This window comes from Salmo salar, chromosome ssa16 (assembly GCF_905237065.1).
Source record: "Salmo salar chromosome ssa16, Ssal_v3.1, whole genome shotgun sequence".
NCBI classification, from domain to species: Eukaryota; Metazoa; Chordata; class Actinopteri; order Salmoniformes; family Salmonidae; genus Salmo; species Salmo salar.
This window is the reverse complement of record NC_059457.1, coordinates 79,663,794-79,687,786: the sequence shown is the minus strand read 5'-3', so window position 1 is coordinate 79,687,786 and position 23,993 is coordinate 79,663,794. Positions and strand designations below refer to the sequence as shown.

The window sequence follows — 23,993 nt, the reverse complement described above, 5'->3', positions numbered from 1 at the left end:
CATGCTTTCATACATGTATGCCTTCATAATCATCTGATTATGTGGTTCTGTCCTATTGTTTACTTGTTTACGTTGTATTGGACAAGGAGTTGAATTCAGAAGTATAGCTACGGTATGTCTTCTTCTCCTGTGTCTGCAGAAATCAAATGGAGACTGGGGCAAGACTGTGATTGAGTACAGAACTCAGACGCCAGCCAGACTACCTATCGTAGACTTGGCCCCCATGGACATAGGCAAGGAGGACCAGGAGTTTGGCCTGGACATCGGACCTGTGTGTTTCTCCTAAACCCAACACACATGGATGGATGGATTTATTTAACCCCTACGAGGAGTGAATTTTTTAGAACGCCATCCTCAATTCTGTTTAAAGAGGCAATCTGGATTTCAAACAACAAAAAAGCACTCACTTTTTAGTTACATTCTTCAAGAATCAATGGCTATATATCACTCATTTAAAAGATTGCCCCTTCAAGAATTAGGTTTCAGTTCAATAACTAGTAATGAACAACAACCCCTTGTGATGTCATCAATTAGAATCGGTTGGAATGTTGTCGTCCATTCTCCTCCAAAGGGTTAAACATTCCCAAGACTCTTGGACTACCTGCTGAAGCAATCAGCTTTGTACATAAAGGCAGGGCGGAGAAACTACAGTACAGTATATGTCCTGCCTGCTACTAAAATATTTATTGCTTCTTTCCAAGAAACAACTAAAGTTGTTAGTGCAATGGTACTGGTAGTAATTACTATTGAGGAATGCAGGTGAATTGTATTAAGAAGATTGTGTCATAATGGAGTTTCAGGGCCTGAAGGTTTAAGCTTGTTGAAAACATGACAATTTATGGAACTTAAGTGTCAGTGTCGTATGACATTCCATCATACATTTCTTTACCAGTTTCTCAGTGAATGCCACTAAATAGATATACTGTCACTTGATGTAGAGACAAAACAACAACAATTGTATTACTTTTTCTAATGTAAATTCAACATAAGAATGTCAATTGCTCTTCACATGTTTATTATTCCTGTTAATTATTGATATTATGATATTTTCTTCTTTCGACTGATGGTGTTACACCCAATAAAATGAATCTCATGCCCTTTTCAGTCAATCTGGTTTAAGGTTCAGGTCAGGATAAATAGAAGAAATACCTTCCCATTTAATAACAGTGTTTGAATTACGCAGGGGCGCAACTTTGATTTTAGAAGTGGGGGGGGACAAAATATTTATATTTCTTTAGCAATTTCAGACGGTGTGCCCCCTGTCCCCAGTGAAAGTTGCACCCCTGGAATTACAAATTGGGGAGATTTCACCAATTAGAAAAGAGAGACATAATCCCAGAAGGAAAAATTAACAAGAGCACACAGACTATTTATGTTCGATTTTTTTATTAAAATGCTTATCTAATGTGTAATTAAAGAAGGATATAATGACAGTTTACATAGAAATCCTAGTCGGTCAACTTTCACACAGCCAATATTGTTTAGAGGGATATAGATGCTCTTCCTTGATTATCATCTATACAGTTGTGCTCTAATATATTGGCACACTTGCAAGATTCACAATTTCTTAATAAAAAAAAATTGAAAGTGAAAACATCTGGTGTTCACATGTGTTTTTGTTTGACTTATAACTGCACAGGACCAAGAAAATAAATTCTAAACTGAAATTTCGATTTTTCACACAAATGGCCTGGACTAAAGGTGATAAGTTGCAGTTGCCTACAGGGTCAAAATAGACATTCGACCAGTTTTGAAAATAGAAACCACAATATTCTGCTGTATTGCACTCCATTGTAAAGTGCAAGGGTGCCGATGTGTTAGAGCACAACGGTAGATAAACATGGCATCTTGATTTAAAAAAAGTTGTGTTTATTTGTCATGCGTAATAAATCTTACAAGAGCTTTTACATTAAAGTCAGCATTAAAAACTGTAAGAAAGTTTAGAACAAGCATTAACAATTACAGGCATAATTAATTAAGTCCAATTCCCCCAGGAAAAGTGACCACACATCCAAACAAGAAGAAACGTTCAGGGTTGAGTGGAACAACATAGACTGAAGATCAGAGGCAGGTAACAGTTCACTGTTTCTCTCATCTCTATCAAATGCAAGACGTTGGAAAACTTTTAACCAGCTACAGTACTACACGCTCCCAAGGAGATGTCTGAATACCTAATTTCTGTAAAACTTCATCGACAGAGGGCACAAGGTATTCTCCAAATTCCCAGAGTCTTCTGTCGAGGACCAGCTGCTCATTGGTCCAGCTTTCTCTCTGAGCCTCTTTCACCTGCATGATCTTACACACGTCGGACGGAACCCTGACAGAGTCCCCATAGCTCTGTGTCACCTCAAACATGGCCGTCTGCAGCACCAGACGGGGGTTGACCACCATCTTGTAGGAGCGGAAGTCCTCTTCAAGAACAAGCTCTCTGTAGACGTAGTCCAGCAGATCCACCCCCGGCGCCCTCCTCCGTGCGGAATGGTCTTGCGTTGCAGTACTGGCTGTGGCAGGGAAGAGGTGCGTCTCCATCAGGAACACGGCTGCGTCGGGGTGCTGCCCCTGCAGGTCCTCCATGAGGGGCAGAAGAGAGCTGTGTGAGGCCGGGACCAGGAGCTGATCAACATCAGCCAGGAGGACGTACCGTGAGCTGTACATGTTCCTGTAGATGCACTCGTTCATGATGGTCAGCTGGCCATTGAGGTGGATATCCCCTTCCAGCTCCTGGGCTTCCCACCCAGTAGAGGGCTTGAGGAAGTGGTTGATGGGCCAGCCAATCACCTCCAGAGTGCCCTCCTCTGCGTAGTACTGGAGGACCTTTTCCAGATCAGGTCCACAGCTGGTGAGGTAGAGGACAACTCTCCGCACCCCCAGGAGCTTGTAAAACTCCATGGTCTGGACAAACTGTTGGACGTTGTTGTAGTCTCCAAACATGCTGGACATGCACACGGTGAGGTAAAAGGGGAAGTCCTCCTCCCGTCTCTCCCGGTTCTGGATGCTCAGAAATGTCCGGTTGAGGGTGTCCTGGATGTCGAGGGATGTGCCGAGAGTGACGTGCGTGGCGTGGCATCCTGGTTCTTCGAGGCAAAGCATGTCTGCGGCCACATACGGGTAACCATAGTGGACGCTGTGCGTTACGACAGCAGCTGGAGCGACCTGGGGGGCGTGTCCTAAGCAGCACAACACACAGTACAGAGACATGGGTCGGTCTCTGTTGACCATGGCAATGATGCGCGTGGCTCCCCCTTCCCTGTGGTCCTGGTATGCAGACACCATTAGATGAGTTGAACCCTTAACTGGTGTTATAGTCTCATTGGCTGTGTGAAGAGGGCAGGTAGAGAGAACAGGGGGAGGAAGGGAGTGAGCTTGAGTAGAGTTGGTCCTGAAAGTCACCAATGGGGAAGACAGTGTGACAGATACTGTGACAGACAGACACAGGATGATCAAAACCACTTTCCATTTCTGACTCCTGGATTGGTGCACATCAGCCATTTGACCTGTTGGAGACCTATAGGAGGATCATATCACAATCAACAATCAACGATGATAACAACAACATTATCATCATCATCACAACATCCTCACTATCCCTGTCATAATCAAAACATTGACAGGGATATTATCAGTGATGCACTGAACAATCAGACAGGGAAAATCCAGGCAAACTGGCTTTCAATCAGCTTAATCCATCTGGTCCACCCCAATCATATATCCTGATATCTCCATACTTACATGTTGGCTGTGTGATCCTCCACCTCCTGGTCTGTTCTGTCAGTCAGTGGGGCTGTGGGGGTTCTCTCATCTCTCTGTTGTCAGGAGTATCAGGGGGGCAGTCAAGAGATTCAGGCTCTGGTCCAGATGACCGTGCTGCTCTTCTTCTCAACATCTCCAGGAGAATGAAGGGGGGTTCTGACGGCCAATCAACACAGGTTACATTAACACTATAACTGCTGGGCCTCAAGGTCCCCCCTTTAAACTAATGAGCAGTCATTCTGACAGCAACATTCTAACAGTGTAATTAATACATTTTATATACAGTATGCCAAAGCAAAAATAATCATTTGGTTGTGTTTATGGAGGCCTTGAGTAACAACATTAGAATACCATTTTTTAGTTTGTCACTGTAGGCTGTATGTACAAACTAAAAAACACAAAAAACACAAACATTCAAGCGTTACATCAATTTCATTTGTGGAGTGACTTTGTTAAAACTATGAAACACAATGCATATGTATTGGAACATGGTAACAGTGTTTTTTTATAAAAACGAAATAAAAAGTAAAATACCTCAACCACCCAGACCAGTCAAGACGCACGGTCAAATGATGACAACATCAGTAGCCTAAGCATCATTATAAGGGCCAAGTGGCCTTGATAAATAGTGAAGCTCAATAATGGCATTATAATGAGTATAAGTATCACATGACAGCAGTCAGAAATAGTCAATTATTGCCAGCTTGTGTGTCACGCCCTGACCTTAGAGAGACGTTTTATTTTCCTCTATTTTGGTTAGGTCAGGGTGTGATGTGGGGTGGGCATTCTATTGGCTGAGTATGGTTCCTAATCAGAGGCAGATGTCTATCGTTGTCTCTGATTGGGAATCATCCATAGGCAGCCTTTTCCCCACCTGTGTTTGTGGGTAATAATTATTTCTGTGTGTGTTTTGTGTGCGCCTCAGTTGCGTTACATTCGATTCTGTTTACCTGTTTATTGTTTTTGTTCGGTTTCACCTCAATAAAAGATGTGGGATTACAAGCACGCTGCGCCTTGGTTGATTTACGACAGGGAGTTTGAAGATAGCGAACGTGACAGAATTACCCACCACAAGAAGACCAAGCAGCGTGCGCCTACGGGGAAGACGAGGTGGACATGGGAGGACATCCTGGACGGCAAAGGATCCTGGACGTGGGAGGAGATCCAGGCCGGAAGGGATCGCCTCCCATGGGACCAGGTGGAAGCAGCGAGGGAGGAACAGCAACGAGATCGGGAGTCACGGCAACGACGGAAGCCCGAGAGGCAGCCCCCCATTTTTTTTGGGGGGGGGGGGCACACGGGGAGATTGGCTGAATCAGGGTTGAGACCTGAGCCAACTCCCCGTGCTTACCGTGGGGAGCGTGTGACTGGTCAGGCACCGTGTTATGCGGTAATGCGCGATATATCTCCAGTGCACATTCACAGCCCGGTGCGCTCGTTGCCGGCTCCCCGCATTTGCCGGGCGAAAGTAAGCATCCAGCCAGGACGGGTTGTGCCAGCTCTACGCTCGATACCTCCGGTGCGCCTCCACGGCCCAGTATATCCTGTACCTGCCCCACGCACCCGGCCTCCAGTGCGTCTCTCCAGCCTGGTACGCCCTATGCCTGCTCCACGCACCCAGTCTCCAGTGCGTCTCTCCAGCCTGGTACGCCCTGTGCCTACTCCACGCACCCGGCATCCAGTGCGTCTCTCCAGCCTGGAAAGCCCTGTGGCAGCTCCACGTACCAGTATGTCAGTACGTTTCCTCAGTCCAGTGAGACCCATTCCGGCTCCACGTACGAAGCCTCCAGTGATGATCCATGGTCCGAAGCCTCCAGTGATGATCCATGGCACGAAGCCTCCAGTGGTGATCCATGGCCCAGAGCCTGTAGTGATTATCCATGGCACGAAGCCTCCAGTGATAATCCATGGCATGAAGCCTCTAGTGATGATCCATGGCCCGGAGCCTCCAGTGATAATCCATGGCATGAAGCCTCTAGTGATGATCCATGGCACGGAGCCTCCAGTGATGATCCATGGCAAGAAGCCTCCAGTGACGATCCATGGCACGGAGACTGCAGCGACATCCCCTTGTCCGGAGCCTCCAGCGACGGTCCCCAGTCCGGAGCCTCCAGCGGCGGTCTGCAGTCCAGAACCTTCAGCGGGGGTTCCCAGCACAGAGCCTCTGGCGACGATCCACGGTCCGGATTCACAAAAGCGGAGGGATCAGCGGGCGGAGCGGGGGCTACGCCCGAACCGGAGCCGCCACCAAGGATAGATGCCCACCCAGACCCTCCCCGATAGGTTCAGGTTTGCGGCCGGGAGTCCGCACCTTTGGGGGGTACTGTCACGCCCTGACCTTAGAAAGACATTTTATTTTCCTCTATTTTGGTTAGGTCAGGGTGTGATGTGGGGTGGGCATTCTATTTTGTGTATTTCTTTGATTTGGCCGAGTATGGTTCCTAATCAGAGGCAGCTGTCTATCGTTGTCTCTGATTGGGAATCATCCTTAGGCAGCCTTTTCCCCCACTTGTGTTTGTGGGTAATTATTATTTCTGTGTGTGTTTTGTGTGCGCCTCAGTGGTGTCAAGTTCTTTTCTGTTTACCTGTTTATTGTTTTTGTTGGGTTTCACCTCAATAAAAGATGTGGAATTACAAGCCCGCTGCGCCTTGGTTGATTTACAACAGGGAGTTTGAAGATAGCGAACGTGACATTGTGCTTGTGTGTATTCACCAATGGCATCAGTTGTATTTCATTAAGCTATTATCCCTTGTTCTAACAGATGACAAAATCTTCATAACTTTCACTTGCTTGTCACATGTTGACATACTTTGTTTGGTTGTAGTGTGTAAAAGTCTCCCGTTTTCTCTTTATTGTGTCCCTGTCATCTTGTCATTCTTCAGCACTTGTGGAGTACAACGGCTGCCAAGGTGCCTTATTTTGCGCAACGGGAGGGAGCTCCCATCTCACTTTCTTCATGGTGCCAGCCAGACTTGTTTTCTTTGTAAGCAACTTGTTCGCCAATAAATGAAGAAATTGCCCACGGTGACATTCCTCCCCCTGCCAAGGTAAGGTTCCACAAGCCTCATCACCACATTCTCCGACACTCACGTACCTGCTGCCCGATGTTGATATTGTACAATTACGCAAGCTCTCACTGTGTAGCCTACTCCGAGTAGGCCAGAGTAGACTGCTAAGACTGCTTTGATTCGGTGGACTGTTAGGGTACATACCATTTTAAGATTAGAATTAGAATGGATCAATATAATAATGTTCTGCCCTGTGTGAGAGCAAAATTGCAAGATTGTTTTAATACTGTAATTGCATCAAATGGTTGTTTTATGCAACAGAATAGAGGGTTCTAATAACTATATTTTGTCTGTGTGACCTGAAAGTGGGCCTTTGGGAGATTTAACAACCGACAGGAGATTTACGATGTCTTTTGGGTGATAAAACCTAAAGAGACCGCATTCTAGATCATGAGTTAATGTTTCTGTTCTATAAGGTACCAGGGAGAGATGACCCCAGGGCCAGACCTTGGTCTCTATACAAAGATAACTGTTTTTCCAGCAGATACTGTCTCCTGTGAATTATAAGTATCTTTCATACAAATCTTAACCTTGTGACCCATTCCATACATCTGTTGTTGGTCATGTAGACTGAAAGGGGTGTATCTTGACTATAAAAGGTCTTTGTACCTTTGTCTCGGGGCTCTCAACAAATCATCTGAGGGTGATTCGTTGACCGGCCATCATTATCGTAGAGCACTCATTCGATTGACTTTATATGTGTATGTTGTATTGACCTGCTCCCTTTTTAATAAGCAAATAAAGATTTAGTTTAGGTATCACTCAAACTTGTGTGATAAGTTTGTCTCTCCTCATTTGACAGAAAAGAAATTAACCACCACACCTGTTCTTCATTCACAATTGGTGATTACATAATTATGCATCGTTCTCTTACCCTCGCTCATCAACTCACCCATTCTCTCATCATACTTTACTTCATTTATTTCATCTGTTGTTATAAGTCAGTGGTCACCAACCTTTTCTGAGCCAAGATCACTTTCGCAGTCAAAAAGCAAGCCGAGATCTACAGCTCAGAATTGTTTTTCAACATGACTTAAAACATGTAATATTAATCGAATAAAACCAGTTCTGTAGGAATGAGGTTTGTCCAGTCGGCCTAATACATTATCACAGCATATTGACTATATTCCTGGCCTGACAATATTGATCTTCTCAGACCGTATTATATTTCAAAATTCAAGCTTTGATAAGAAAATAGATCAGTTGGTGTAGCATTTGTGAGGCACAGCTGAGCATATATTGAAATAATTGGCTAATAATTAGCTTTTTTATTTTACTGGACTGATGGTACCTGCATGTGATGATCATGGTGCTTTCAAGACAACTGGGTCCTCTGAAAAAAACAAGGTAAAATCATGACGTCTAAACTTCGGGTCGGAAAGTCGGAGCTCTACAAAGATGCCCGAGACTCTGAGTTGGATGATCGTTCAAAACGAGTTTCCCCAGTCAGATCTCGTTTTCTTCCGAGTTCACTGTTGTCTTGAGCGCACTGGAGTTGTGAGTCGGAGATTTCCAAGTTCCCAGTTGTTTTGAACACAGCATTAGTCTCAGCGGAGGGAGGGAGAGAGCAGCAGAAGGTCCGCCTCTCAGAGTCCCTGATCTCTCCTTCCTTTCCGCCGCTGAGCCTGACCAGATCACTTCCACTTGAAAATCGAGTCGCCTCAGGCAGAACTTCATGTTGTTCCCATGACCAGAGAAAGTGAAATACTCCTCGATATGAACATAAACACGACGAGATGTTAATAACAATACAAACGCAGGGCTATTGATACACTTGGCTACTCTTCATGCAGCACCAGTGGAAGTAGAGAGAAGCACGTCGTATGATTTGTAATAGTGTTGAATAACACGTATGTATGAACTCACTCATAAAAACAGCTTCTCTTTGTTGTTTTCTTTGACAGTCTCTCTCTGGTTTTAAAAGTTATGACATCTCACGTAGGCTAGTATCAAACTTGTGTCTTGGAAGCTGTAGGCAGGCAAGGTGATTTGAGCTATCCGATTGGCCAGCAGAGTAGTAGCACTCCATTTAGCCACAGATCTCCCAGTCCACCGGGTAGGGAGAGTTTAATATTCTAACACCGATAGTGTTTTTATAGAGACTTATAAAAATGTGCTTCTTCTATAGAAATAGGTCTTGCCTCTCACTAAATAGTAGAAAGCAGATTACTCAGTCGATGTTCCTATCGGTCCTCAGGGGCCTGATTGGTGCTACATCTTTCCTCCATCCCTAGCAAACACAGCTAATTTAAACTAATTCCATTCTAAACTGAAGATCATGATTAGGTGATTATTGGAGTCAGGTGTGTTAGCTGGGACTGGGGCAAAAGTGTGACACCAATCAGGCCCCCGAGGACTGGAGTTGCCCAGGCCTGGTCTAGACTATGGCAACATAAACTATATGAATGCAACTGCCACTTCATTAAAGCCGTTAGATGCAGTTTATCATAGCATACTGTGATTTGTTACAGGTAACAATTTTAGTACTCATCACTGCATTCTCTACCAGAAAGTTGGTTGGCCCCCTTTGACATCAAGTAAGTTGACACATTGCTATGTTTTCATTTATAAAGCCCTTTTACAAAAAGTCCCCATGAACCTAACATCGTTACTAAACTTTAGACATGGGAATTACCACACCTGGTCTCAGGGATGGTTAACTCTGGAAATTCCTTTGGTCTCTACTGAGTTAACTAAAAGCTGATTTACCTTTCTTGCACCTTATTTGTGGAACAATCTCCAAAATGTTCTTAAATGTGATGTTCTGGCACCTCTACTACAGGGCTGCAAAACCCCCTTCCTGGAGATCTACTGTCCTGTAGGTTTTCAGTCCAACCCTAATTTAGCGTATCTGATTCAGCTAGTTAAGGTCTTGTTGAGCAGCTAATTAGTAAAATCAGGTGTGTTAAATTAGGGTTGGCCTGAAAACCCACAGGATGGTAGATCTCCAGGAAGAGGGTTGGGCAGCACTGCTATTGGGCAATTCAAAAGCTGATTGAGGACCTTATTACTGATTAATGTGTTTGTTTTTTTAAGACCATGTTTTTCTTTCTGCTTGCATTTTGTATTTATATTTTGATGTGTGAATTTTCTGCAATTTATGTAATCCCGGGCTCATCTGTAAAAGAGACATTGCTCTCAGTATGACTTCCTGATGAAATAAAGGTTAAAAAACAACCACAACAAAAACAAAGCTGAAGCTTTACAGATTGCATGATAGAGATGTAAAGGTCATTTCTGATTGAGATGACATACCCAGCACATACGGTACATTGCCTTTAAATGTCAACTTCCTCGATATGGAATGAATAATAATAACGTACACAATAATAATAATAATAAAGCTGTAACATATGACTATTTAAATGTAATATATCAATACTGTCATATTTCAGCAGATTCACGTAAATGTAATACATTAAAATATAAATATTTAAATATGCATTTTAACCTGAATGCCATAGGCCTATCGATTAAATATTTCAATAATAAAGTGCAAATATGCACTCAATTCAATTTGGGGAATACAAATTCAAAACTATTGAATATAATTACAATTTCTTTTGGCAAAACATTAAGATCAAGACAACTTTTGCTCACAATCAATTAATGTTTTCTGACAATCACAATTAAATGATTTAATCCAATAAAAATGTGTACCCACTCTGAATACCAGACTGGTCTCACAGACTAGACGTAACATAGTAAATGTAAATCCGGAACACTAGAATGATATGTATTAGTATTAGTATGATATGCTACGTTTAGTATGGTTACATAAGATAGATGGTTACTTAAGGCAATAACAAAAGTAGGGTGGTTGGTCGAGGTGGATGGGTAGGCATATAACACGACCGTCTAGCATCCCAAAGGATGTGAGTTCGAACCTCATCACGTACAACTTTAGGGTTTTAGCTAATTAGCAACTTTTCAACTACTTATTACTTTTTAGCTACTTTGCAACTACTTAGCACGTTAGCTAACTCTTCCCCTAACCTTAACCATTTTAGCTAACCCTTCCCCAAAAACTAACTTTAACCCTTTAACCTAACTCATGAACATAACTCTAACCTTAACCCCTAACCCTAGCCCCTAGCCTAGCTAACATCAGCCAGCTAGAATTTGTAGCATATGTGCAACATATAGTACGTTTTGCAAAATCGTAACATATAATACGATTGTAATTCGTAACATATCATACGAGATGGAGAATGGACATCCACAATTTAATACATATCGTACGAAACATAACATGCTAAATGGAGTGTCTCGGATATACATACAGAATAATACAAAATGCTCTGAGAGCAGGTTGTGAATATCGCTCCTTATGATATTGACCCTATGACAAATATGAACTTACTTTTAAGCTCTTTCTCTGTGTTGTGATGTTGTGAGGCCTCTTCTGTAAATTCAACCGATGATCTGTACTTGCCTGTTAGGCTGCACAGTATGTTCCACTTCTGTGTTAGGGGCGACAACATGAATGATGAGTGTCTACTGTGGGATGGCCTGTTGTGTCACAGCAAGTGAATGATTGAAAGTCATACGCCCCTCCCTACCCAAGGCAGGGACTCCATGAGCGATGTGGCCACACCTCTGAAGATACTGTAGCTTCAAATAAATATTTAGGTACAAGCCTGCATGCACATGTTATCATGCCACTCCTTGTCATACAAAACAGAGTGGAGAACAGAGGATTTGATCCTGATTCGATAACCCTCACAGCTATCCTCCAATCACAATGATCGGAACTCCATCACATTCTATGGCTTATGATGCTCTTAGTACTCACTCTAGCCTATTATACTAGCCCACTATAATAACTCAACACCTAAAAAACACCTTAAAAGAATTCACTTTAACAACTCTATTACTACTACCACCATTATTGCTGCTGTTACTACCACTACAACTATTACTACCATTCACAACCATACATACTTCAAGACTAGCTAGCACACACATTTTCTTTAGAAAATGTCATTTTCTAATATTATTAGGTGTGCTTGCTGAAAGCAAGAACAACTACTACAATCCATTATACTTATTATTAGAATCCAGCATACTTATTATTACTATTATTATTATTATTATTATTATTATTATTATTATTATTATTATTATCGGCCTTCAACTGGAACCAGTAGCGACAAAACTGTAGGAGCTACCAACACAACTTTCAAATGTGCAGGCTATCTTCAGGTTGTATGAGATCTTCAGTTTCTTGACAATTTCTATTATGGAATAGACCTTCATTTCTCAGAACAAGAATAGACTGATGAGTTTCCGAAGAAAGTTATTTGTTTCTGGCCATTTTGAGCCTGGAATCGAACCCACAAATGCTGATGCTCCAGATACTCAACTAGTCTAAAGAAGGACAGTTTTATTGCTTCTTTAATCAGGACAACAGTTTTCAGCTGTGCTAACATAATTGCAAAATAGTTTTCTAATGATCAATTACCTTGTTAAAATTATGAACTTAGATTAGCTAACACCATGTGCCATTGGAACACAGGAGGGATGGTTGCTGATAATGGGCCTCTGTACGCCTATGGAACAGTAGATTACAGCCTGTCCTGTTAGAATGGGCCCTGGTACAGAGTCACAGAGACAGTAGATTACAGCCTGTCCTGTTAGAATGGGCCCTGGTACAGAGTCACAGAGACGGTAGATTACAGCCTGTCCTCTTAGAATGGGCCCTGGTACAGAGTCACAGAGACAGTAGACTACAGCCTGTCCTGTTAGAATGGGCCCTGGTACAGAGTCACAGAGACAGTAGACTACAGCCTGTCCTGTTAGAATGGGCCCTGGTACAGTCCACCCGTGCATGTTGTTCTGTTGATGGAACGCGTCAGTCAAGAATCTTCCAAGAGAAAGTCAATCGGTACACACAATCAATCAATCACATGTATTTTATAAAGCCCTTTTTACACACCATACAGATGTAGGATCTTAATTTGAGCCAGTTCGCAACAGCAAGAAAATAATCATGCAGCAAAAGGACATTTTAATTATTACTTGGATTGTAATTGTTGGACATTTTTGTATGTGTTGAAACATTCTATCTAACGGAAAATCAATTCTGAAATTTCAAAGTGGAAATGATTAACTTCAGAATCCTTTTTAAACCTCAAATACACTACACATTTTAAATGCGCTTCCTCTTCATAGGGGGAAAGGGTTTGTATGAGTTAATGACATTAACCCTATACCAAGTGATTCATGAAAACTACTGTAATAACAACTTACTCACTGGAGAAAATATGCAAACCTCAATGTCCGTTTGTTGTCTTTGTTAATCTATGCAATATTTATGATTGATGTCCACTATTATTCATAAGGGCGAGACATCGATTCATGCCCATGGCAGTGATCCAAAACAACATGCACTCGCCCTTTTAACCTTGGGATGTTTTGTCTGATTGAATAGTTGATCGTATAGATATGGGTGTGGGCATTTGGCTGTTTTCAATTGTGGTCTCAGAGTTCCAAAAATATGAATGAATTTCTTAAAACAACCTACCCCAGTAACAATAGCAGTCTCACAAATCACATTGTAGTTGATAGGTGTGGCCCTTACAGCTGAGAACGGTCAATGGCTATATATATTTTTTTTAATATCATTTCATCATTTCATTGTTTGGATCAAGAATGGTTGTCAGGTCCCTAGCTATGTTAGAAAGGTCATAGAAACTACTGCTGGTTTCCATGCTCCAGTTAAAATGTTCATAACGCTGTCAGGAAAAGCTAGTTCTCAAACCTTGAGATCGTACATTGTCAGTAGACTTGAAAAACAATGTCATGTGAAACATCTATCCATCATATTCCTCTCTTCTCACAAGGGTGATTTAGGCATTCCCGGATTCAAAGAAGAGGCTGGATTCAAAGGAGAGGCTGGATTCAAAGGAGAATCTGTAAGATATACAACCTGTCATAATTTTACATTTACATTTAAGTCATTTAGCAGACGCTCTTATCCAGAGCGACTTACAAATTGGTGCATTCACCTTATGATATCCAGTGGAACAACCACTTTACAATAGTGCATCTAAATCTTTTAAGGGGGGGGTTAGAAGGATTACTTTATCCTATCCTAGGTATTCCTTAAAGAGGTGGGGTTTCAGGTGTCTCCGGAAGGTGGTGATTGACTCGTGAGGGAGCTTGTTCCACCATTGGGGTGCCAGAGCAGCGAACAGTTTTGACTGGGCTGAGCGGGAACTGTGCTTCCTCAGAGGTAGGGAGACGAGCAGGCCAGAGGTGGATGAACGCAGTGCCCTTGTTTGGGTGTAGGGCCTGATCAGAGCCTGAAGGTACGGAGGTGCCGTTCGCCTCACAGCTCCGTGAGGCAAGCACCATGGTCTTGTAGCGGATGCGAGCTTCAACTGGAAGCCAGTGGAGAGAGCGGAGGAGCAGGGTGACGTGAGAGAACTTGGGAAGGTTGAACACCAGACGGGCTGCGGCGTTCTGGATGAGTTGTAGGGGTTTAATGGCACAGGCAGGGAGCCCAGCCAACAGCGAGTTGCAGTAATCCAGACGGGAGATGACAAGTGCCTGGATTAGGACCTGCGCCGCTTCCTGTGTGAGGCAGGGTCGTACTCTGCGAATGTTGTAGAGCATGAACCTACAGGATCGGGTCACCGCCTTGATGTTAGTGGAGAACGACAGGGTGTTGTCCAGGGTCACGCCAAGGTTCTTAGCACTCTGGGAGGAGGACACGATGGAGTTGTCAACCGTGATGGCGAGATCATGGAACGGGCAGTCCTTCCCCGGCAGGAAGAGCAGCTCCGTCTTGCCGAGGTTCAGCTTGAGGTGGTGATCCGTCATCCACACTGATATGTCTGCCAGACATGCAGAGATGCGATTCGCCACCTGGTTATCAGAAGGGGGAAAGGAGAAGATTAATTGTGTGTCGTCTGCATAGCAATGATAGGAGAGACCATGTGAGGATATGACAGAGCCAAGTGACTTGGTGTATAGCGAGAATAGGAGAGGGCCTAGAACAGAGCCCTGGGGGACACCAGTGGTGAGAGCACGTGGTGCGGAGACAGATTCTCGCCACGCCACCTGGTAGTAGCGACCTGTCAGGTAGGGACGCAATCCAAGCATGGGCCGCGCCGGAGATGCCCAACTCGGAGAGGGTGGAGAGGAGGATCTGATGGTTCACAGTATCAAAGGCAGCCGATAGGTCTAGAAGGATGAGAGCAGAGGAGAGAGAGTTAGCTTTAGCAGTGCGGAGCGCCTCCGTGACACAGAGAAGAGCAGTCTCAGTTGAATGACCAGTCTTGAAACCTGACTGATTTGGATCAAGAAGGTCATTCTGAGAGAGATAGCAGGAGAGCTGGCCAAGGACGGCGCGTTCAAGAGTTTTGGAGAGAAAAGAAAGAAGGGATACTGGTCTGTAGTTGTTGACATCGGAGGGATCGAGTGTAGGTTTTTTCAGAAGGGGGTGCAACTCTCGCTCTCTTGAAGACGGAAGGGACGTAGCCAGCGGTCAAGGATGAGTTGATGAGCGAGGTGAGGTAAGGGAGAAGGTCTCCGGAAATGGTCTGGAGAAGAGAGGAGGGGATAGGGTCAAGCGGGCAGGTTGTTGGGCGGCCGGCCGTCACAAGACGCGAGATTTCATCTGGAGAGAGAGGGGAGAAAGAGGTCAAAGCACAGGGTAGGGCAGTGTGAGCAGGACCAGCGGTGTCGTTTGACTTAGCAAACGAGGATCGGATGTCGTCGATCTTCTTTTTCAAAATGGTTGACGAAGTCATCCGCAGAGAGGGAGGAGGGGGGAGGGGGAGGAGGATTCAGGAGGGAGGAGAAGGTGGCAAAGAGCTTCCTAGGGTTAGAGGCAGATGCTTGGAAAGGCAGGTTAAATAGAAAGGCAGGTTATGTTGGCGCTGGTTTCTTTCTAAATGGGGTGCATGTCTATCTGAGCCTTCCTCCAAAGTTCAGCATGTTCAGTTCATTTATTTGGCCTTTGACAGAAATGTCTCTTGCATTATCGAGCAATGAGACAACATCAAGGGTAGCAACATTTTCCACTTGGCTCTTCCTTCAGTCTAGGCCAGCTTTAAAGTGCTTAGTGCATGTTGAGCAGTTTGATGCTCCTAGGGACAAGTAAGTTTATCCACACCCGAAGTTGAGTGCAACAACAATATATTCAATACATGTTATGGTGCTCTTAAAAGGCCATACAATAAAATATAACAAACACTAATGTATGATGTGGCAGCCATCTTGTTTGATTATGACGTCATTGCAGGGTGCACCTGGTGATCATGGAACGCTGGGTCCCATGGGAGAGGAGGGGAGGAGGGGAGAACGGGGTGACGCCGGGACTTCAGGTGCCGCTGGACCCAATGGAGAGAGAGTAAATCAGCTCTTTCACTCACTACAAGAACTTTGTCTGTCTCTCTCTCTTTGTCTCTTCCGCTCTCTGTCTTTCCTCAGTACATTCAATAACAGCAGAATTATTTGATTAAAATCAAAACCATTTAGCAAATTCTATTAAAACCAATTTGAAATTTCCAGGGTGCTCCTGGCAGTAGAGGTTTTCCTGGTCAGGATGGGTTACCTGGTCAAAAGGTAGGTTGATTTCTCTTTGAATCTATAGAATAAGTCAGCCGGTATAAGTCATTGAATAATAATATTATGCCATTCAAACGCCTCACTCCATTCTGGGATCAGGGTGCCCAAGGTGAGCAAGGACTGGGTGGGTCATCTGGTCCCAAAGGTGCCGATGGTGACCCAGGACGCACTGGAGAGCCAGGTCTTCCAGGGGCACGGGTGAGATAACACACCTCTACCTCTCGTCAGCATTCTCTATCACAGAAGAATATTCCTTTGTGGTGATCATCACACTCATGTTGATCCTAGATGAAAAAGACATGAGAAGTACATGAACAGAACCGCCTAAAAAAGAGTCAACATTTTAATAAAATCCTCCCTTTTCTTTCCTCAGGGTCTGTCGGGTCTTCTCGGCTCCCAGGGTCCTGAGGGACACCAAGGACCAATGGTGTGTGGACATGAGTCAGGAAATATATATATAAACTCAGCAAAAAAGAAACATCCCCTCACTGTAAACTGCGTTTATTTTCAGCAAACTTAACATGGGTATATATTTGCATGAACATAACAAGATTCAACAACTGAGACATAAACTGAACAAGTTCCACAGACATGTGACTAACAGAAATGGAAAAATGTGTCCCTGAACAAAGGGGGGGTCAAAATCAAAAGTAACAGTCAGTATCTGGTGTGGCCACCAGCTGCATTAAGTACTGCAGTGCATCTCCTCTTCATGGACTGCACCAGATTTGCCAGTTCTTGCTGTGAGATGAAACCCCACTCTTACACCAAGGCACCTGCAAGTTCCCGGACATTTCAAGGGGGAATGGCCCTAGCCCTCACCCTCCGATCCAACAGGTCCCAGACGTGCTCAATGGGATTGAGATCCGGGCTGTGCGCTGGCCATGGCAGACCACTGAAATTCCTGTCTTGCACGAAATCACGCACAGAATGAGCAGTAAGGCTGGTGGCATTGTCATGCTGGAGGGTCATGTCAGGATGAGCCTGCAGGAAGGGTACCACATGAGGGAGGAGGATGTCTTCCCTGTAACACGCAGCGTTGAGATTGCCTGCAATGACAAGCTCAGTCCGATGATGCTGTGACACATCGCCCCAGACCATGAAGGACCCTCCACCTCCAAATCGATCCCGGTCCAGAGTACAGACCCCAGTGTAATGCTGATTCCTTCGACGATATACGCGAATCCGACCATCACACCTGGTGAGACAAAACCGCGACTAGCCTACTATACTAGCCCACTATAATAACTCAACACCTAAAAAACACCTTAAAAGAATTCACTTTAACAACTCGATTACTTCTACCACCATTATTGCTGCTGTTACTACCACTACAGCTATTACTCCTATTCACAACCATACATACTTCAAGACTAGCTAGCACACACATTTTCTTTAGAAAATGTCATTTTCTAATATTATTAGGTGTGCTTGCTGAAAGCAAGAACAACTACTACAATCCATTATACTTATTATTACTATTATTATTATTATTATTATTATTATTATTATTATTATCGGCCTTCAACTGGAACCAGTAGCGACAAAACTGTAGGAGCTACCAACACAACTTTCAAATGTGCAGGCTATCTTCAGGTTGTATGAGATCTTCAGTTTCTTGACAATTTCTATTATGGAATAGACCTTCATTTCTCAGAACAAGAATAGACTGATGAGTTTCCGAAGAAAGTTATTTGTTTCTGGCCATTTTGAGCCTGGAATCGAACCCACAAATGCTGATGCTCCAGACACTCAACTAGTCTAAAGAAGGACAGTTTTATTGCTTCTTTAATCAGGACAACAGTTTTCAGCTGTGCTAACATAATTGCAAAATAGTTTTCTAATGATCAATTACCTTGTTAAAATTATGACCTTAGATTAGCTAACACCATGTGCCATTGGAACACAGGAGGGATGGTTGCTGATAATGGGCCTCTGTACGCCTATGGAACAGTAGATTACAGCCTGTCCTGTTAGAATGGGCCCTGGTACAGAGTCACAGAGACAGTAGACTACAGCCTGTCTTGTTAGAATGGGCCCTGGTACAGAGTCACAGAGACAGTAGACTACAGCCTGTCCTCTTAGAATGGGCCCTGGTACAGTCTACCCGTGCATGTTGTTCTGTTGATGGAACGCGTCAGTCAAGAATCTTCCAAGAGAAAGTCAATCGGTACACACAATCAATCAATCACATGTATTTTATAAAGCCCTTTTTACACACCATACAGATGTAGGATCTTAATTTGAGCCAGTTCGCAACAGCAAGAAAATAATCATGCAGCAAAAGGACATTTTAATTATTACTTGGATTGTAATTGTTGGACATTTTTGTATGTGTTGAAACATTCTATCTAACGGAAAATCAATTCTGAAATTTCTGAATCCTTTTTAAACCTCAAATACACTACACATTTTAAATGCGCTTCCTCTTCATAGGGGGAAAGGGTTTGTATGAGTTAATGACATTAACCCTATACCAAGTGATTCATGAAAACTACTGTAATAACAACTTACTCACTGGAGAAAATATGCAATCCTCAATGTCCGTTTGTTGTCTTTGTTAATCTATGCAATATTTATGATTGATGTCCACTATTATTCATAAGGGCGAGACATCGATTCATGCCCATGGCAGTGATCCAAAACAACATGCACTCGCCCTTTTAACCTTGGGATGTTTTGTCTGATTGAATAGTTGATCGTATAGATATGGGTGTGGGCATTTGGCTGTTTTCAATTGTGGTCTCAGAGTTCCAAAAATATGAATGAATTTCTTAAAACAACCTACCCCAGTAACAATAGCAGTCTCACAAATCACATTGTAGTTGATAGGTGTGGCCCTTACAGCTGAGAACGGTCAATGGCTATATATATTTTTTTTAATATCATTTCATCATTTCATTGTTTGGATCAAGAATGGTTGTCAGGTCCCTAGCTATGTTAGAAAGGTCATAGAAACTACTGCTGGTTTCCATGCTCCAGTTAAAATGTTCATAACGCTGTCAGGAAAAGCTAGTTCTCAAACCTTGAGATCGTACATTGTCAGTAGACTTGAAAAACAATGTCATGTGAAACATCTATCCATCATATTCCTCTCTTCTCACAAGGGTGATTTAGGCATTCCCGGATTCAAAGAAGAGGCTGGATTCAAAGGAGAGGCTGGATTCAAAGGAGAATCTGTAAGATATACAACCTGTCATAATTTTACATTTACATTTAAGTCATTTAGCAGACGCTCTTATCCTGTCAGGTAGGACGCAATCCAAGCATGGGCCGCGCCGGAGATGCCCAACTCGGAGAGGGTGGAGAGGAGGATCTGATGGTTCACAGTATCAAAGGCAGCCGATAGGTCTAGAAGGATGAGAGCAGAGGAGAGAGAGTTAGCTTTAGCAGTGCGGAGCGCCTCCGTGACACAGAGAAGAGCAGTCTCAGTTGAATGACCAGTCTTGAAACCTGACTGATTTGGATCAAGAAGGTCATTCTGAGAGAGATAGCAGGAGAGCTGGCCAAGGACGGCGCGTTCAAGAGTTTTGGAGAGAAAAGAAAGAAGGGATACTGGTCTGTAGTTGTTGACATCGGAGGGATCGAGTGTAGGTTTTTTTCAGAAGGGGTGCAACTCTCGCTCTCTTGAAGACGGAAGGGACGTAGCCAGCGGACAAGGATGAGTTGATGAGCGAGGTGAGGTAAGGGAGAAGGTCTCCGGAAATGGTCTGGAGAAGAGAGGAGGGGATAGGGTCAAGCGGGCAGGTTGTTGGGCGGCCGGCCGTCACAAGACGCGAGATTTCATCTGGAGAGAGAGGGGAGAAAGAGGTCAAAGCACAGGGTAGGGCAGTGTGAGCAGGAGAGCCAGCTCTTCCAGGGGCACGGGTGAGATAACACACCTCTACCTCTCGTCAGCATTCTCTATCAAAGAAGAATATTCCTTTGTGGTGATCATCACACTCATGTTGATCCTAGATGAAAAACACATGAGAAGTACATGAACAGAACCGCCTAAAAAAGAGTCAACATTTTAATAAAATCCTCCCTTTTCTTTCCTCAGGGTCTGTCGGGTCTTCTCGGCTCCCAGGGTCCTGAGGGACACCAAGGACCAATGGTGTGTGGACATGAGTCTGGGAAAAATATATATAGTTACTCCCCTACCTATATATATATATATATATATATATATATATATATATTATATGACATTCCTGTCTTGCACAAAATGACGCACAGAATGAGCAGTAAGGCTGGTGGCATTGTCATGCTGGAGGGTCATGTCAGGATGAGCCTGCAGGAAGGGTACCACATGAGGGAGGAGGATGTCGTCCCTGTAACGCGCAGCGTTGAGATTGCCTGCAATGACAAGCTCAGTCCGATGATGCTGTGACACATCGCCCCAGACCATGAAGGACCCTCCACCTCCAAATCGTTCCGCTCCAGAGTACAGACCCCAGTGTAATTCTCATTGCTTCGACAATATACGCGAATCCGACCATCACACCTGGTGAGACAAAACCGCGGCTCATCAGTGAAGAGAACTTTTTACCAGTCCTGTCTGGTCCAGCGACGGTGGGTTTGTGCCCATAGGCGACGTTGTTGCCGGTGATGTCTGGTGAGGACCTGCCTTACAGCAGGCCTACAAGCCCTCAGTCCAGCCTTTCTCAGCCTATTGCGGACAGTCTGAGTACTGATGGAGGGATTGTGCGTTCCTGGTGTAACTCCGGCAGTTGTTGTTGCCATCCTGTACCTGTCCCGCAGGTGTGATGTTCGGATGTACCGATCCTATGCAGGTGTTGTTACACGTGGTCTGCCACTTCGAGGACAATCAGCTGTCCGTCCTGTCTCACTGTAGTGCAGTCTTAGGCGTCTCACAGTACGGACATTGCAATTTATTGCCCTGGCCATATCAGTCCCCATGCCTCCTTGCAGCATGCCTAAGGCATGTTCATGAGGATGAACAGGGACCCTGGGCATCTTTCTTTTGGTGTTTTTCAGAGACAGTAGAAAGGCCTCTTTATTGTCCTAAGTTTTCATAACTGTGACCATAATTGCCCACAGGTGCATGTTCATTAATTGTTTGTGGTTCATTGAACAAGCATGGAAACAGTGTTTAAACCCTTTACAATGAAGATCTGTGAAGTTATTTGGATTTTTACAAATTATCTTTGAAAGACAAGGTCCTGAAAAAGGGACGTTTCTTTTTTTGCTGAGTTTATATATACTCCCCTGCCTATTTATTTGGACAGTGATGTTAAAACATTTAATTTGGCGGCCTACACCAGCCAAACCCTCCCCTAACCCGGACAATTATGCACCGCCCAATGGGACTCCCGATCACAGCCAGTTGTGTTACAGCCCAGGATCAAACCAGGGTCTGTAGTGACGCCTCTAGCACTGAGATGCAGTGACTTAGACCGCTGCACCACTCGGGAGTCAATTTGAGTTGAAATGTTTTATATGAGGTGATTTCATACATACCGGTATCTGTTTTACCGTTTTGAAATGAATATACTTTATGTATTTATTCTAGTACCCCATTTGAAGGGGTCATAAGTATTTGGACAAATTCACATAAAGGGCATTAAATTAGGTCAAAAGTTTAGTATTTGGTCACATATTCCTAGCACGCAATGACTCTACAGTCTTGTTGGATGCATTTGCTTTGGTTGTGTTTCAGATTATGTTATGCCCAATAGAAATTAATGGTAAATAATGTATTGTGTAATTTTGGAGTCTCTTTTACTGTAAATAAGAATAGAATGTTTCTGAACATTTCCGCATTGATGTGGATGCTACCATGATTATGGATAATCCTGAATGAATGATGAGTGAGAAAGTTTCAGATGCACAAAGATCAGGCTCCCAAACATCCTAACCTCTCATCATTACAATAGGTCAGCATTTTGGGAGGGTATGATATTTGTGTGTCTGTAGATTTCTCACTCATCATTATTCATGATTCATTCATGATTATCCGTAATCATGGTAGCATCCACATTAATGTAGAAGTGTTCAGAAACATGAAATACGCGGGGAGTGTATAATACATGTTTTTATCTATAGACTGGCCAAATGTGAACCTACCTCTGTTTCTGTCTCTCTCTCTCTCCCATCCCTCTCTCTCTCAGGGAGGAGGAGGAGAGGATGGGGGACCAGGTCCAGCAGGGTCAGCTGGTACCAGAGGTCCAGCTGGAACCATGGGTGTAGTTGGACCAAAAGGCTTTACTGTGAGTAACCAGCACTTTATGGTGATCGTGTGTGTGTTCCTTTCCACAATGTACAGTAGAACCAGCTCCATTAAACCCATCACATTTAGAATGATGAATGAAATACTGTAGTTGTTTGAATGCGTCTACCATGGACCATACAATGTCAGGAGAGACACTGGAATGCTACTGATATGATATAAGAAGAGGGAAACATTGACATGTTATTGTGATTGTGGATCATTGTTCATTTGTCCTCACAGGGAGACCCTGGTAAGACAGGAGAAGTGGGGACCCCAGGTGTTGCAGGACAGAGGGTAAGTACACTATACTCATCAGGGGTTTAAATATGATTTTGTAGGTGGTGGAACTGCACCTCAAACTGGTTCATTTCCAAATATAAACTGGGTGGTTCGAGCCCTGAATGCTGATTGGCTGACAGCCGTGGTATATCAGATCGTATACCACGGGTATGACAAAACATTTATTTTTACTGCTCTAATTATGTTGGTAACCAGTTTATAATAGCAATAAGGCACCTAGGGGGTTTGTGGTATATGGCCAATATACCACGGCTAAGGGCTGTATCCAGCACTCCGCCTTGCGCCGTGCCTAAGAACAGCTCTTAGCCGTGGTATATTGGCCATGTACCACACCCTCTCGGGCCTTATTGCTTAAATAAATCATTTTCAGTTTCCATTCTCTGCTTTTTCCCGTTGTAAGCTGGTAGAACTCTGCTGTTGTACCTCATTGTACACACTGACCACTGAGGACTGTTTCTCATACAGGGGGTTAATGGGAAAGCTGGAGAGATGGGCGCTGGTGGCACTGCTGGTCCAGCAGTAAGTATCTGATTAATATGTTCCAATTAAACGATACATACCAACACAGTTTAAACATTAAATACTGTATGGGGTTATGGTAAGCTTAAACCGTTGCTGGTTTTCCTCTCCATACTTGACTTCTTTTAGGGAGTTGCAGGGAAGAGAGGAGAGCAAGGACCTCCTGGTATGAATGGCTTCCAGGTATGCTGTTTCACATGGGATTTATTGACCTTGTATTTACTAGAATAGAGACTAGTGATAGTACTAATCAGTAAAGGGGAAATGAGAACTCTAATGGTGTGATGTATTTCAGGGTCCACCTGGATCTGCTGGTCCACCTGGAGAGTCTGGGAAACCCGGTGCTGAGGTACGGTATGACATCACTTCCGACTGTGACATGCAATAACCTCTATTTACAGTTGGTTTATTTACACCTTATTTATGGTACATTTCAACAATAGATTATTTCTTTAGATAATGAACTAAATGTTGTTATGTTGATAGATTCATGACTGGGTATGTAATGCCTTTGCCTGCAATGGACCAAACAAAGGCACATATTAACCAGTCATGAGTCTGT

General features: G+C 43.7%; 3 protein-coding genes across 6 annotated transcripts in view; 2 read left to right on the top strand and 1 right to left on the bottom strand.

The window, feature by feature from the left end:
• Window positions 1-316, top strand: part of LOC106599717 (collagen alpha-2(V) chain) — a 40,157-nt gene extending 39,841 nt beyond the window's left edge. The window contains exon 34 of the mRNA XM_045696721.1: window positions 140-316. Within this exon, the coding sequence (XP_045552677.1) occupies window positions 140-286 (147 nt within the window). The 3' untranslated portion in view covers window positions 287-316. The remainder of the gene's footprint in view (window positions 1-139) is intronic.
• A 1,799-nt stretch (window positions 317-2,115) lies between these two features.
• Window positions 2,116-11,339, bottom strand: LOC106592077 (beta-1,4-galactosyltransferase galt-1). 4 transcript variants are annotated; one of them, XM_045698074.1, is made up of 3 exons: window positions 11,183-11,339; window positions 3,730-3,906; window positions 2,116-3,505 (listed from the first exon to the last, which is right to left on the bottom strand). In XM_045698074.1, coding segments are annotated over exons 2-3 (1,374 nt in total). In that variant the 5' UTR covers window positions 3,732-3,906; window positions 11,183-11,339; the 3' UTR covers window positions 2,116-2,133. The 4 variants fall into 4 exon arrangements, with proteins under 4 accessions (XP_045554030.1, XP_045554031.1, XP_045554032.1 ...); XM_045698075.1 differs by lacking the exon at window positions 11,183-11,339 and adding an exon at window positions 9,529-9,643; XM_045698076.1 differs by lacking the exon at window positions 11,183-11,339 and adding an exon at window positions 8,686-9,050.
• Window positions 6,535-23,819, top strand: LOC106593353 (collagen alpha-2(V) chain-like). Its single transcript, XM_045696720.1, has 11 exons — window positions 6,535-6,798; window positions 13,665-13,736; window positions 16,073-16,180; window positions 16,342-16,395; window positions 16,498-16,596; window positions 16,772-16,825; window positions 22,512-22,610; window positions 22,853-22,906; window positions 23,378-23,431; window positions 23,561-23,614; window positions 23,727-23,819. The coding sequence occupies exons 3-11, from the start codon at window positions 16,106-16,108 to the stop codon at window positions 23,817-23,819; spliced, it is 636 nt and encodes a 211-aa protein (XP_045552676.1). The 5' UTR covers window positions 6,535-6,798; window positions 13,665-13,736; window positions 16,073-16,105.
• The last annotated feature ends 174 nt before the right edge of the window (window positions 23,820-23,993 follow it).

Coding starts and splice junctions, on each gene's coding strand:
- LOC106593353 (XM_045696720.1), top strand. CDS start 16,106: ATGGGAGAGGAGGGGAGGAGGGGAGAACGGGGTGACGCCGGGACTTCA. Junction 22,907..23,377: donor CAGGTGTTGCAGGACAGAGG/GTAAGTACACTA, acceptor TTTCTCATACAG/GGGGTTAATGGGAAAGCTGG. Junction 23,615..23,726: donor CTGGTATGAATGGCTTCCAG/GTATGCTGTTTC, acceptor GATGTATTTCAG/GGTCCACCTGGATCTGCTGG.